Here is a 16,620-nt window from a genome sequence, read left to right on the forward strand (position 1 = left end):
ATTGCCGATGGAACTGCCTGCCGGAATCCTCTGCCGCAAGTGTGAAAGTACCCTAAACCTTATCTCTAAAATACTGAGACTTCATAAACACTTATTTAAAGCAAATTCTTATCAGTAAGATAAGAACTGAGCTATAATGAGTGTTTACAAGATCAGAGAGCAGAGATAAGGAATACGTCTGCTCCTGGTCTGACGGAAAAGACAGAAAATCCATTAGGGTGTTACTAGAGAATCTCAGCTCTGCACAGAAAAAAAGGACACCATATTTTTCCAATATGGAAGTCCAATTAAAAAATATTTCTAGCTCAAAATTAGTACAATGCAATAATAATACAAAATGCCCCCAAAAGGTGTACATAGCCTTTAAGTCTACCCAACTTCTTTTTACTTGGGTACACTTGGATATTATCCCTACGTACTGCATTTACAGTATATTGGCTATGTGACCACAGGTTGCTCTGTTTAGATATCTACAGTATCTATCTATCTATATTTTTTTATATTGATTGTTGGTTTCTATAACACAATGCAAGGCCAGACTGATAGCTTGTTATAACACTTCCTTTTAAAATGACTTTTATACACTATGGCAGTGTTTCCCAACCAGTGTGCCTCCAGCTGTTGCAAAACTACAACTCCCAGCATGCCTGGACAGCCTTAGGCTGTGCGGGCATGCTGGGAGTTGTAGTTTTGCAACAGCTGGAGGCACACTGGTTGGGAAACACTGCACTATGGTGCCAAATAAACAGGATGTGTTGTTTATCCATCCCATGATGTGGCCCCATGAACACAGTTAAGAAAATGGTTAGTTGTCATAAGACAGCTGCTGGTTAAAAGGAACAGTATACACATAAAAAGGACCAAAACAAAAACATCCCAACACTTTTTGCCGTGATTTCATCATTTACGCAAGTCCTATTTTGTCCCATATTATATGTAAAACTAAGAAACTCATTTATTTTAAAAAAAATATATATAAAAAAATCTTTGTCCCAGGATATCATCCATTTCCCCGCTGCTACTCTGACAAAATATAATAAGTATAATAAAAAGTGGCTGTAGCAAAAACCTCCCTGCCCTGTCTACAATAGGGCAAAGATATTACTAAGCCCCCACCTTGACTATGCCCCACCGCCTTCATCAGCAGTCTTCATTCAAAGATGGAGCAGATCAGCAGCAGATTAATGACTTTGTTCTCTGTAGGATTTCTACAGGGTCATGCATAAAGTGCTGCAGACAGACCGAACAACTACGGTACATTTCTGGTTTACCCTTAGCATTCATTTCTAGGTATAGTTTTACTTTAAACATAAATAAATAAACTCCCAGGACAAAATTCATTCAGTTTTGATGTAATTATTTAAGCCAAAGCCAGGATTAGATACCAAAGAGACGAGAAGCATCCGTAATCCCGTTATAGTTTTCCTTTAATTGCGTCTCCATTCCTGACTTTGGTTAAAAACAAATGTGCCAAAACTTAAAGGGGTTTTCTGGGAGTACAATATTGATGAACTATCCTCATGTTAGATTATCATCATCAGATTGGTAGTAGTCAGACTTCCAGCACTGGGGCAAGTGCAACAGCCTCCACACAGCATGCTATGCACAGCTCTGCACGTTGTATAGCGGCTGTGCTCGGTATTGCAGTCCAGGCCCATTCACTTGAATGGAACTAACCTGTAAATATGCCCTGTAAATCACTGAACATGATGTCACTGGCCTAGGAAGAGGCAGCAGCGCTTAACGGAGCACCATGGCCACGTCAAACAGCTGAGAGGTGGGTTTGCGGGAGCGGGACCCCCACTGATCTGATACTGATGACCATTCCTGTGGATAGGTCATCAATATTTTACACTGCAGCTACACTTGAAGGCTGCTGTGTATAATCACAAATCCACTATAAGCTCACCAGGAAGTCTGGTCATGGAGGGCCAACTTCATAAAAACGGTGGTAGTTAAAGTGGTTGTGCAGCCAGTACATATTTATGACCTATTCTCCGGATAGGTCATCAATACCTGATCTGTGGGGGTCTGAATCCCAGCACCCCTGCCAATCAATTGTTTGAAGAGGTGGCAGTGCATGTGTGCGCGCTACTTCCTCCTCAAGATAACACTGTGCATTGTCTCTGAAGTCTCTGCGGTCCAGTGTAATTACTAGTGCTTGTTACATTCATTGAATGGGACAAGCGCTTGTAATTACACTGCACAGCCACTGCAAGCAAGACTATCTACAGCAGGGATGTCAAACTCGTGGCCCTCCAGCTGTTGCAAAACTACAACTCCCATCATGCCTGGTCATACTACAGCTATCAGGGAATGATGGGAGTTGTAGTTTTGCAACATCTGGAGGGCCATGAGTTTGACATCCATGATCTACAGTGTAATCTTGAAGAGGAAGCCCTCTTTCCAAAGAGTGAAAATGAAATGAGTCAGGAATTATACTTTGGGTGGTGATTTTTCAGTCACTTACTCAGGCCTTTTGATCCCATGTCGTCAGGGACCTCCTGTAGTCCCAGAGAGCAAACAAAAACAGAGATATAATCACAGAGAAAAGACTTGTCAGTAAAATATACACAAACGGCGCTACATGAAAAAGGCATTTCCAAGTTCAGGAAAAGGTTAAAAGTCAAAATGTAAACATTGTGCCTAAACATTTCAAAGCATTAAAGCATTTTACAGGGATACCTGAACCGAGATCAACAGAAATATTTGCTAGCAATTCACCTGGACACTATTACCTTATAGAATACAGTGCATGTGTTAAAGAAAGAGCCCACAAGCCTATTTATGCCGTTAGAAGCATCAACCACCAAGTCACATCATGCACTGAAACATTAAGGTAAGATTGAAAACCAAGTACTGCTCTTGAAAATGCCTCATTTGTAACAACCTACTACAGTCTAGCAAACCTTTCTAAGCTTGGCCCATTACATCACATACTTACGGTCAACATCACTGGTTTCCATCTCACTCTGGTCCTTGTTCTTGTAGAATGGGAATTTTCGGGAAAAGAGGTTCTTTTTACGCTTGTCATTGAATGACTGCTGAAGAAGAAAAGGAGGGGCAAAACAAAGGATGTCTAATGTCCATGTGCACAACTGCCCCACCCTAGCCGAGCTGTGGATGCTGACCAATGTTGTAACATGTAGCTTAAAGGGTCTCAAAAGAATATTGCAATGAACATGTAACCGTAGCTTTCAGCAATTCACTCGAAAAGCTGAGCAGAGCCAATGGAGGCAGAAGCATTTTATTTTTTATTTTTTAGAGAGACTAGAATATTGATATTTAATATCATGTGACCATCCCAGTAAATCTTCTGTATATCACTTACTATGTTTGGCATTACTTTATTTATATTTTGGTGCTTTAAGGTCTAAATTGCTTTTTATAACCTTGGGTGAACCAGCAGGACTTGAACCATATTCTGGAGGAAGGAGCAAAGGAGTAAATGTGTAGAAGGGAGATGTATATTAAAAATCATTTTCTGGCATGAGTTCAGGGGACCCAGTAATTAATAAGGCTACTTTCACACTTGCGTTAGGAGCGGATCCGTCTGGTGTCTGCACAGACGGATCCGCTCCTATAATGCAAACGCTTGCATCCGTTCAGAACGGATCCGTTTGCATAACTGTTTATTTCAGATCTGATTTTTCACTTCGGAAAACTCAGATCCGACAGTATATTCTAAACACAGAAGCGTTCCCATGGTGATGGGGACGCTTCATGTTAGAATATACTGAGAACTGTGTACACGACTGCCCCCTGCTGCCTGGCAGATGCTGCCAGGCAGCAGGGGGCAGACCCCCCCCCCTCCCCTCCTGTATTTAACTTATTGGTGGCCAGTGCGGCCCCCCCTCCCTCCCCAGTATTAAATATGACCAGTGCGGCCTCCCCCTCCCTCCCTCCCCAGTATTAAATATGACCAGTGCGGCCCCCTCCCTCTATATTTATTGGTGGCCGGGCCAGTGCGGATTCCAAGTATTGTGAGCAGTGCGGCCTCCCCTCTCCCCCCCCTAATTAAAATCACCCCCCCCCCATCATTGGTGGCAGCGGAGAGTACCGATCGGAGTCCCAGTTTAAATCGCTGGGGCTCCGATCGGTTACCATGGCAACCAAGACGCTATTGCAGTCTTGGCTGCCATGGTTACTTGGCAATAAATACAAGCATTATACTTACCTGAAGAGCTGCGATGTCTGACCGGCCGGGAGCTCCTCCTACTGGTAAGTGAAAGGTCTGTGCGGCGCATTGCCTATAGCACAGACCTGTCACTTACCAGTAGGAGGAGCGCCCGGCCGGTCAGACATCGCAGCTCTTCAGGTAAGTATAATGCTTGTATTTATTGCCAAGTAACCATGGCAGCCAAGACTGCAATAGCGTCTTGGTTGCCATGGTAACCGATCGGAGCCCCAGCGATTTAAACTGGGACTCCGATCGGTACTCTCCGCTGCCACCAATGATGGGGGGGGGGGGGGTGATTTTAATTAGGGGGGGAGAGGGGAGGCCGCACTGCTCACAATACTTGGAATCCGCACTGGCCCGGCCACCAATAAATATAGAGGGAGGGGGCCGCACTGGTAATATTTAATACTGGGGAGGGAGGGAGGGGGAGGCCGCACTGATCATATTTAATACTGGGGAGGGAGGGAGGGGGAGGCCGCCGCACTGGTAATATTTAATACTGGGGAGGGAGGGGGAGGCCGCACTGGTCATATTTAATACTGGGGAGGGAGGGAGGGAGGGGGAGGCCGCCGCACTGGTAATATTTAATACTGGGGAGGGAGGGGGGCCCGCACTGGCCACCAATAAGTTAATTACAGGAGGAGGGGGGGGGGGGGTCTGTACACAGTTCTCAGTATATTCTAACATGACGCGTCCCCATCACCATGGGAACGCCTCTGTGTTAGAATATACTGTCGGATCTGAGGTTTACGATGTAACTCAAATCCGATGGTATATTCTAACATAGAGGCGTTCCCATGGTGATGGGGACGCTTCAAGTTAAAATATACCATCGGATCGGAGAAAACTCCGATCTGATGGGGACTCCTGACTTTGCATTGAAAGTCAATGGGGGACGGATCCGTTTGAAATTGCACCATATTGTGTCAACGTCAAACGGATCCGTCCCCATTGACTTGCATTGTAAGTCTGGACGGATCCGTTTGGCTCCGCACGGCCAGGCGGACACGAAAACGCTGCAAGCAGCGTTCAGGTGTCCGTCTGCTGAGCGGAGCGGAGGCCAAACTGATGCATTCTGAGCGGATCCGCATCCACTCAGAATGCATTGGGGCTGTACGGATCCGTTCGGGGCCGCTTGTGAGAGCCTTCAAACGGAACTCACAAGCGGAGCCCCGAACGCTAGTGTGAAAGTAGCCTAATACAAAAAGCAATTGTAGATTTCTTATTTGGGAGGTTTGGGGAACATTAGAGAAGCTCAAACCTCTACAGAACACGTGTACTGCTTCAGATTGCAGCTTTTTTGGTCATTCGCAACGTAATATTTGATTACCATGACCACTATTTAGTTTACAGTAATGGTTCACCCAAGAGTGAAAGCTGAAGGATGCAAACACTACAGATTGTTCCATTGCAATGACCCCATTCATTTTTAAACTACATGTATATTTATATGGTCTGTCCATCAACAGAAAAAATGGAATATAAGACAAATAAAAAGATAGGAAGCAAATGGGAAGTTACAGGAGCACTGTGTTAGTCCACCACATGTTACACAATAGTGATAGAGTGCAAGGTAATGAGAATCCCATAAAAAGGTGGGAAAGAAGCGCAAGCAAGAATGAAGCTATTTAATGCCATCAGTGAACAGCTAGAGCTCAATGTTTAAATGTAAGGAGCCCTATCCATAGAACCACTACACTATGCTTCTGTACAACCAGATAGAATATGTACTAGAAGATGGAATGTAAACCACAGTAACCAGATCCCGCACACCATGACAGTTAGTATAAGGTTAACACTCTTTGGAGCCTATATAAGGAACTCTGCTGAAAATGCTATTCTGCATTATCGTTTAAAATCCATTAAAAAAAATAAACTATGCTAGGGAAAAGTGCCATGTTAGTGTTCCTTTATAACGGGGTTACCCAATATCCAATAAAATGTATTCATCACCTATCCCCAGGTGATGAATGTCTGACCGATGGGACCTCCAGTGATAACAAAAGTCCCCACTCTGAATGGTACTAAAGTTTGCATGTCGGTCCACAGTTCCATTCACTTCTATGGGACTGAGATAGACAGTATTCCATAAGTCCCATAAGTGAAGTGAATGGAGCGGTAGACTGTGATGCATGTCACTTCACAAGGATTTTACTGCAGGCTTCATCCTATGCACTGCAAACCCACGAAATCTACTGTGGAAATCTGCAGCATAAACAGACATGCTGTGGAGGTCAATTTACTCTGCAGATATTATTTCTTTAGCATCTAGTGGATGGATTTTGCTTCAATCTTTTAAGGTTTAACGTATACAAATACGTATATGTTAAATGAATGCCTGAGACAGATGCCATACAGTCGGATCCCTTCACCATAGAGTTCCAATGGACATAAAAATAAAGTATATGTTAATGTATACGGACTGTGCAGGACAGAAAAGAATGGTGTGCTATGCACAAAATTCCATCTCTGTCCGGCCAATTCCGGTCTGGTTCCTACTTGCACGGTTTGTAAAAAAAAATAAAGTTTCATATTAACCATTATTGGTTGCTACACCTTATGCTACAGAAATGAAACTATGCATTGATGGCATCTTATAGGCTAAGCACTGTTACAGCCAGAAGTCAAGATCACTAGTCATTTATTTAAAAGTGCTGCAAAAGTAAAGGCTTTTACACGGACTGATTTAGCAGGCAATTCTCAGGAATGAACAAAATGTCCCCAATAATTGCCTGATTGTCGGGGAGAGAAAATTGATTGTCCCTATACAGGTTGATTGTTTCTGGGCAGCAGATCCTTGTTTACACGGGCTAGTATGCTGCACAGAAATGTTTGCTTGTGAGATCTCCAGCATCTTTTATATCGGGCAATTGTTGGGAATGAGCATTTCTACAAACACTCACCCTCGATAATTAGCTTGTTTCATATAGTTCTTGTAATGATTTTTTTAGGTTATTATTTGGCCTCATATGTATCATCAATGCTTTTTAATTAATTACTTTATTTTTCAAACTATAAGATGCACCTTTTTTCCTCCAAAATTAAGGGAAAAGTGGCAGTGCATCTTATAGTCTGAGTGGTAATGAGTACTTACATTATGGAAGTGGTCATCAGAATGCGGGAGGCACAGGGAGCGGTGAGGGAAGTGCTACTCAACCTCGCTGGTCTCCTGGGCCCCACTTCGCACTGTGTTCTGACTGCGTGCAATGTCAGGCGCTGTGCGATGTCAGGTCATAGTGCAGTGCGGGCTGGAAGGTGACCAGGGAGTAGTGAGCGAGTCTTAGTGCTGTCCAGCGCAAGGTAGGGGAGTTTATTTATTTATTCATGTTTACGTGAGGCTGATGGAGCTTGGGATCCGATTTCCTCCTCCAAATCCTAGGTGCATCTTATAGTCCAGTGGGTCTTATAGTTTGGAGTATAGTTTTATTGGTTTAATTTTTATTGATCTTGAAGGGGTTCTGCAGTTTGTTTAAACTGATGATCTATCCTCTGGATAGATAATCAGCATCTGAACGGTGGGGGTCAGACACCCGGGACCCCCGCCGATTAGTTGTTTGAGAAGGCAGCGGCGCTCCAGCCTTCTCACTGTTTACCGCAGGCCCAGTGACGTCTAAGTGGCGGCTAAGCTCCATTCAAGTGAGCAGAGCTTGATACTAGCCGTGACATCACTGGGCCTGCAGAAAACAGTGAGAAGGCCGCGGCGCTCCTGGAGCACCGCTGCCTTCTTAAACAGCTGATCAGCGGGGGTTCCGGGTGTTGAACCCCCGCCGATCAGATGCTAATGATCTATCCAGAGGATAGATCATCAGTTTAGACAAACTGCAGAACCCCTTTAATTATGTATTTTTTTTCTCTTTCTTTTAGATAGACCTTGCTAGGTCTTAAAATGAATATTCTTGATGGGATTGTTGACAGCATCATGGATTCCCTATTTCGGATGAACTTTGATCTTTGTATAATTTTAGCTACCGGATTACTTCCTTATGGGATATTATTTCTGATATTTCATTGGGGACTGTTATATTATTTATTTATTTTTTATTTGTATTGTGTATAGTGTCACATGTATGCACACTATCATCATTGTGATTTTTATATGGCATCACATTTGTCATGTTTTTTATATTTTTCAATATTTCTTTCCTTATCAATTATGTGTTGTTCTATACTTTATGAATTTTTTGTATTTATTGTCACTATATACACATCTGATTATCATCGAGATTTCTTTGATGTTGATATCACATTTAATTATCAAGTTTTTTTCAATAACATTTTTATTTATTATGTGCTGTTCTACACATGTGGGAAAAAATGCATGTATTTAATATATTTACTGATGTAGATGCTCCTAAATTCACATTAGATATCTTAATCTTTTGTCTGTTTGTGCTAGCATTTATATATATTTTTGACACTGCTTGCTTTATCACTTGAGCAGTTTGGGAGCACTGTTTTGTACTTATCACATATTTTTGTTTTTTGCAAATATTTTTCTTGTTTTGACCTTACTTTTGCCCTCACTAGCCTTCTAGGATGGACATGTGACACACTTTAGGTTTGGTTGCGCGTTCTAGTGGAATCTGCCCATGGTATGCGATCAGTCTTCCAGATGTGCATCATATGAGACACTTCCGCTTGCTCCTGTAATGTTGGGGTGCAATCAACCTTTTTAGATATTAATTACTTAGCAATATCTAGTGTGAATTTTTATGCATCACTGTCGTCTGAGGTTTAAATAGCGTTACATGCGCATTGGATGGTCTTCCTGGTTCGTGGTTGCTATATATTATTTGATTATTGTGCATGCCTTTATTACATTTTTGAGCATCTCAGTCACTGTGTTTTGGTTTCATTTATTGCAGTGAACCAGCAGACTGCCTTTATTTACCATATTTTATCCTTTCCACTTGCAGACTGGTTTGATATTGCTTCTGGCACATGCTAGTATGGCTACCACTTTGCCATCTATTATTGTCTCGAATTATTTGTTTTTATTCCTATGAAATTTTTTTATGGACTCTGTTTCCCCTCTTTATAATTTTAATAATATTTTAACATGCTGATAAAATTTAAATTTTTAAAGATATCTTTGCTTGGTGCGTTATTTATGGGTTATCCTGTTATATTCTCTGCATCACCATTATATTTTATTTATGCCCATTTTATTGTTTATTTAATGATTGTTTTGTCCAAGTAAAAGGACCTTAAAACCTGTTTCAATCCCTTAGGCTGGGTTCACACCTGAGCGTTTTACAGCGCGTTCCTACGCGCTGTAAAACGCTCAACAAGGAGAAACCAATGCTTCCCTATCAGCATGGTTTTCACCTGGGCGTTTTACAGCGCGTACGATCGCGCTGTAAAACGCCCGACGCCCCAAGAAGTACATGAGCTTCTTTGGGGCGTCTTGTCGCGCGTTCCCGTACATAGACTTTCGGGAACGCGCGACAATGGACGTTCGCTTGTCTCTGTATGCGCGATTGCAAACGCCGGTACAATCGCGCATACAGAGCGCTCCATCGCGAACGCTCAGGTGTGAACCCAGAGATAGGCCTCTTTCACACGGGCGTCATGTTTTTGGCCCGGATAAGATGCGGGTGCGTCGCGGGAAAATGTGCGATTTTTCCGCACGGGTGCAAAACATTGTGATGCGTTTTGCACACGCTTGAGAAAGATCGGCATGTTTGGTACCCAAACGCGAACTTCTTCACAGAAGTTCGAGTTTGGGTTAGGTGTTGTGTAGATTGTATTATTTTCCCTTATAACCATGTTATAAGGGAAAATAACACATTCTTAATACAGAATGCATAGTACAATAGGGCTGGAGGGGTGAAAAATTAACTCAGCCCGGCTTCTCTTCTGTCTTCATCTTTGCTGTGCACAGGAAAAGGACCTTTGATGACGTCACTGCGCTCATTACATGGTTCATCACATGATCGTTTACCATGGTGATGGATCATGTGACGTACCATGTGATTAGCGTAGTCACGTCACCACAGGAACCTTATCCTGTGCACAGCAAAGATGAAGACAGAAGAGAAGCCGGGGTGCGCGAACAAATGGATGAGGTGAGTTAAAGGAAACCTGTCACCATGATTTTGCGCATAGAGCTGGGGACATGGGCTGCTAGATGGCCGCTAGCACATGCAAATTACCTGATATGAGTCCTGTAGCCGGAGATGATTCAAGCGGAAAGGAGCCCAGCACCGCCCCACATCCTCCGAATCTCCTCCTTGCTGGCTGACGTCACAGAGCTGGAGCGCCAAAATCTCGCGATGCGCGAGCTAGCGCATGCGCAGTGTCAGCATCATGTTCATTCCCTGTACTGGCATCAGCACAGGGAACGAACTACGCATGCGCTAGCTCACGCATCGCGAGATTTCGGCGCTCCAGCTCTGTGACGTCAGCCAGCAAGGAGATTCGGAGGACGCGGGGCGGTGCTGGGCTCCTTTCCGCTTGACTCATCTCCGGCTACAGGACTCATATCCGGTCATTTGCATATCAATCAAAACGTTTTTTTAACACAATAAAAGCGCAGAGAGCTATGGGACCTGGGTACTGCAGATGTGCTAGTGGCCATCTAGCAGCCCATGTCCCCAGCTCTATGCGCAAAATCATGGTAACAGGTTCCCTTTAAAAAAAAAATATTTTTTAACCCCTCCAGCCCTATTGTACTATGCATTCTGTATTAAGAATTCTATCATTTTTCCTTATAACCATGTTATAAGGGAAAATAATAATGATCGGATCCACATCCCGATAGTCTCCTAGCAACCGTGTGTGAAAATCGCACAGCATCTGTACTTGCTTGCGGATTCTTGTGATTTTCATGCACCCCTATTTACTTCTATGGAGCCTGCGTCGCGTGGAAAATGCACAAAGAGGAGCATGCTGCGATTTTCACGCAACGGACAAGTGATGCATGAAAATCACCGCTCATCTGCACAGCCCCATAGAAATGAATGGGTCCGGATTCAGTGCGGGTGCAATGTGTTCACCTCACGCACTGCACCAGCGCGGAAATATTGCCCGTGTGAAAGGGGCCTTAATGTTAGGCCTCATGCAAATAACAGGGCATCTGATGATTTTCATACCAGGTTAACATTAATGAAGTTTGAGAGATGTAAAGTTTTGTCAATTTGCATTTTAAAATTATGGTCAATTACAGTTATGTTGTCAACATAAGCAAAGAAGTAGTGTGACAGGAAAAGATACAAAAAAAATAAGTTGCCTTTTAAAAAGAAAAAGCAGTTCAATATCAATGGCAAGCGTATTTTTCAACTCATTTCATGCATTTTTGGGTGCAGTGTTAGTACACAGTCTGTGTACAACAGTTATACATTCAAAGAACAAGGACATCATTTAGTAAATTTTGTTAAAATGTTCAGTAGTTCTTACAGCATGCTCAAAGTTTTATAACACTACATATAACTAAGATATCTAACACTGAACGGTTCCTACAGTACACAAACATACATCATAATATTGAATGGTTCACCGTTTATTTTTAAAGCAAGTCTGTCAGCAGTTTTGACTTTGATAAACTGTCGACTACACTAGGCAGGGGCCAGCAGAGCAGTACAAATATACATTTTATGGAGTTTTCTCATCAGGAGTAGTCAGAATATGCAGTTTTATTCTGCTATTACCTGCTCTTGCAAATGCCCAGAGTGGGCCTTCATCTGTATTGAGCTCCTTCACAACCCTCCTCTTTGCTCTGAATGACAGATGTACTGGTCTCCCAACTGAATGTTACATCTGTCACTCAGAGGACAGGAGAGAGGCTGTAAAACAGTTCAATGTAGACAGCACACTGAAGACCCAACTGGGCATGTGTAAGAACAGAATCTGGCAGAATAAAACTTCATATTCACACAGCTCCTGATGAGAAAATCCTCACAGAAGGTATGTCTTTCCTGCTCTCCCAAAACCCTACCGAAAGCTGCCTCAGTGTACCATGGTCATAATTGCTGACAGACTCCCTTAAGGCAAACTATATACATTGTATACCAAGCATAAAAAAATGTATAGGCACAATTCACTTCCATGGAAAAAAAAATCTCTTATAAGATATGGTTCATTGACAGAAATTACTTAATAAACCACTGGAATTTTATTATTAATGGAGACTTCACCACTGTAAAAACTTCACGTTTCACTGTACTGAAAACAATTTAAATGTTCAATCTGCTTTAGCATTCCATTTATTTTTGGTCCCATCCACTTCAATGAGAACTTTAAAAAACTGTGTGAACTCACCCGAAGGGGTAAACTGCAGTAGAGACAGTCATAATACAATCAAAATGTTAACACCTTTTGGACAGGTTGTAAACTTGGGGGCTACACATGGACATCTGATGCACTATTCTTGTAAGAAAAAATGCAATGCAATGCGACTGTGTCAAATGACTCATGCTTAACAAAGTCTGTGTGTAGCCCTAGCCTCAACAACATGCCTTAGATGTTTGTAAAAAAAGAATTTGTAACCAGAATTCCAGGGAAGTGGATTATCCATTCCTTGCATAAAGGAAAATTAATACACCCTAACCATTACCAATATTAATAGGGCCATCTACTTATTGTAGCAAACACCACAAATAAATAAAATATTGCAAGGGATATCAACGGTGATCACAAGATTTTAACTTGTACTAATGCTCTTAAAATAATCTAAATTTAGCTTCAATTTGTTCTGCACTCATTAGTGATTTGTGAAATATTCTTAATTTGCTTGCATCTATGCAGAACCTTAGAAAGTAAGATGAAAATGTACAGCAAATCACAGCATAACTACAAGATACTAAATATTGCATCTTTATGACTGGATTTATAAACTGCCTCTTTACATAGATTACAAATGTGCGTCATGACCTTAGCATAAGCAGCATATCCTGCATTAGCCACCTGCATCCCCCACCCCCATGCTGCCATAATGAGCTTTACATACTGTATCTGCTACTTAGGAGGCAGCGCCAACAATTAGATTAGGATAAATTAGATAGATTAGGATTACAGGGACTTCTGGCAGGGTCTCAGACTAAAAAACTTTTGAAAATCACTGTGTGATACAAAAAGTAAATAAGCCATGCAATATTTTATTTGATAATTTGCATTTATGCCATATATTTTACTACATAGTGGAGACACAGTTTGACCACACAAACACCAAAGGAAGCCCGTTGGTATGTCACCATACTTGTCAAATTAGGGAGACAGTCAAATTGTATGAACCACAGGCAAAGTTGTACGTGCAAAAACTACTTACCCCCTTGTCTCCCCTGGCTTTTGAATTAAATTTCACAGTCTTTAACCTCGCTCGCTCTTTTTTCTCAACCCTAAAGGACATATATAATAGTTGAGCTTCATATACTACACTAAAGAATGCAAAGGATGTGGATTAAATCAAATTAAGAGACTCTGAGGCACTGACATAGTTGCGTGGTTTGTTGATATTTTTAGAACAGCACTGGACTAAAAGTTTTCATCCTGAGTTATTTAAATGGATTGTGCAGCGATTTATATTGATGACCTATCTTCAGGGGATAAGTCATCAATATCAGATTGGAGGGGGTCTGCTCCAATCAGCTGAAGAGGAGGTGGCGCTCCAAGTGAGCAATGCTTCCTGTTCATTAAACTGTGCTTGTAATTACAATACGACACTGCTTCACAGGAGACGACGCATAGTGTAAAGACCAGGGAGCGGTGCTTGCGTGGAGCGTTTCCTCCTTGTCAAACAGTTGATTGACGGCGATCCCGATTGTCGGATCAGATATTGATGACGACCTGTCCAGAGGGTAGGTCACCAATATAAAATTGCTGCAAATCCCTTTAAATAAGGTCTTATTATTAAAGGACTACATTTGTATTACTGGAGATCAAACAAATTTCTAAGATCGTGTGGTTTTTATTCTACCATCCTGCATAGACTGAATTGGTCTGAGATTTAGGCTAGGGCTTCACATTGACAATCTGCACTGCTACTCACAGAACTTCATTATAGATCTAAATCTGCAGCTTTAAGTAATAGATTATGCTGTATGCAATCTTTTCAGCTGCAGCTTTCACTTGACACAGGTCACGCTCTTTCATCAGAGCTGCTCTTTGCGACCAAAACATGTGTAATAATAATTTAAAATTCTTTATTTGGTAGAAAGAAGTGCTGAAGCAGTTCTAGCTTTCATTTCTCACAATATCCAGTATTTGGAATCAGTTAAAGGGATTCTGTTACCTCTTTTTACCCTATAGAGATGCGGACATGCACGGCTAGATCGTCGCTAGCATGTCCGCAATATACCTGTCCCATAGCTCTGCGTGGTTTTATGGAGTCTAAAAAGATTATATATATATATATATATATATATATATATATATATATATATATATATATATTTTTTTTCCTATTTAAATCAGCCTGGTAAGGAGCCCGAGGGGCTGTACTAACCGTTCTGGAGCCCAGCAACGTCCCCCTGTGAAGGAGCCCAGCACCGCCTGTATCCAGGAATCTCCTCCTAGCTTACAAAGTCAGATAGCCGTAATCTCGCGATGCGAGAGCTCGCGCATGCGCAGTGCCGACATAGTGTTCCTTCCCTGTGCTGGCATCAGCCTCAGGGAAGGAACTGCGCATGCGCAAGCTCGCACATTGCGAGATTATGGCGATCTGACTTTCTGAGCAAGAAGGAGATGCGTGGATACAGGCGGTGCTGGGCTCCTTCACAGGGGACGTGGCTGGGCTCCTGAACGGTTAGTACAGCCCCTTGGGCTCCTTACCAGGCTGATTTACATATATAAAAAAATAATACTTTTTTAGACTCAATAAAACCACACAGAGCTATTGGACAAGTATATTGCGAACATGCTAGCGGCAATCTAGCCGTGCATGTCCGCAACTCTATAAAGGTAAAAAGAGGTGACAGAATCCCTTTAAATAGGTTTTCTGGGAGTTAAATATTGAAAACCTTTCCTCAGGATACAACATCAAAATCAGTTCGGTGGGGGTTCAACTCCCAGCACCCCTGCTTAGCAGTTTGAAAGGGCTGCAGCGCTCAGGTGAGCACTGTTGCTTCTTTGTACTGTGTCAAGCACAACGTTGTACACTGTATATCTCTGCTGGAAATCAGACCCCACACAGAAGATATTGATGACCTATACTGAGAATAGGTCATGGTCCTGGAAAATCCCTTTGAAAATTCTGGGAAATTAGGCTACAAAAACAAAGCTCAATGTTATAATGGTCATGAGAATACTATGCATATCCATGTATGAAATTAATGACTTGACTGCATTTTTTTTAATTTTACATCAACTATTAGGGCTCATGCACACATCCATGTGGCTGCCGCAGACAGATATGCACCCATTCAACTTGCAAAAATACAGAACATGTTTTATTGTTTGTGCGGTGCAGAGGCACGGAAAGGAACCCCATGGAAGCATGTGGGTGAATGGGTCCGCATCCGTGATACGGTGTGCACATGGATGTTTGTGGGCTGCAATACGGGCACCGGCCGTGTGCATGAGCCCTTAGAAAAATTATTTTATGCAGCACATTGTTCTATGCTATACAGCAGACCAGGATTTCACAGCTATCAAGCTCTTTTGGTACATTACATACAAATAGTCCACATAAAGCAGAGTCTGCACACTGAAAAACACTCTATATGGGCAAAAAAGCTCAAATTTCAGATGAGTGTGTCCACTGCAGGAAACATTTTCCATGTCCGATTGGTACTGAAAGCATTATGTGAGTACAAATCATTACAGTGGAGGTTGGGCAGAGACGCACAGCATTTTAAGTTACACTCTCCTGTCACAGGAGATCTCTCCAACCCCGGAAATCACAATCCCACATGGAGAACGTTTTTCCCCTAGAGGCTACGCTTGGCAGAAACTGACAGTCTTTTCTTCTATTTTTGAAAAGGCAGGGACGCTATTAGAATAACAAAAACCTCACCACGTCTCGAATTCTTTCTGTTCCTGCACTGCCGCACCTATGCTCACCATTGCCGTAGGCATGATGTAATGTTTGGCTGCAGGGATAATATGCCCATATACCACATGTCATCCATGCAGCCAAACAATAGGCAATGCAGACGCGTGGTATACAGGCTTGTCACAGCTGCAGTCAGAAAGAAAACCCAGCAGGGTGAACGGTGCAGTGGCCCTGGAAAGGAGTTGTTATTATTCTAATAGTGTGCTTTCCTTGAAATAATACATTTTCAAGTATTTTGCAGCACTCTCCTAAATAAACCTCCTTCCTTTAATTAAATACCAGATAAGGTGATTGTCATTTCCTAGGTCTGGAAAGTACCCAGTCAAGCTGCTTTTACGATACTGAAAAAAATAAGTTTTATTCAAATACCCAAAGATTTTTTTTCTTGACATATTGTGCTATATGCATAAAGTCTAAGACAGACTCCTAAATCTTGCAACTCTATTGTACA

The 16,620-nt window shown here is 42.2% G+C and overlaps 1 protein-coding gene across 8 annotated transcripts in view; it reads right to left on the reverse strand.

Moving 5' to 3' along the window:
• Window positions 1-16,620, reverse strand: part of DLG1 (discs large MAGUK scaffold protein 1) — a 235,311-nt gene that overhangs the window by 37,437 nt on the left and 181,254 nt on the right. For 3 of the 8 annotated variants that reach the window (XM_044291545.1, XM_044291543.1, XM_044291549.1), the window contains 2 exons: window positions 13,446-13,515; window positions 2,945-3,044 (listed from right to left, as the gene is read on the reverse strand). In XM_044291545.1, the coding sequence (XP_044147480.1) occupies window positions 2,945-3,044; window positions 13,446-13,515 (170 nt within the window). Of the gene's footprint in view, window positions 1-2,470; window positions 2,505-2,944; window positions 3,045-13,445; window positions 13,516-16,620 lie in introns of all 8 variants that reach the window. The other 5 variants (XM_044291548.1, XM_044291547.1, XM_044291550.1 and 2 more) reach the window with 2 other exon arrangements.

This window comes from Bufo gargarizans, chromosome 4 (assembly GCF_014858855.1).
Source record: "Bufo gargarizans isolate SCDJY-AF-19 chromosome 4, ASM1485885v1, whole genome shotgun sequence".
NCBI lineage: Eukaryota > Metazoa > Chordata > Amphibia > Anura > Bufonidae > Bufo > Bufo gargarizans.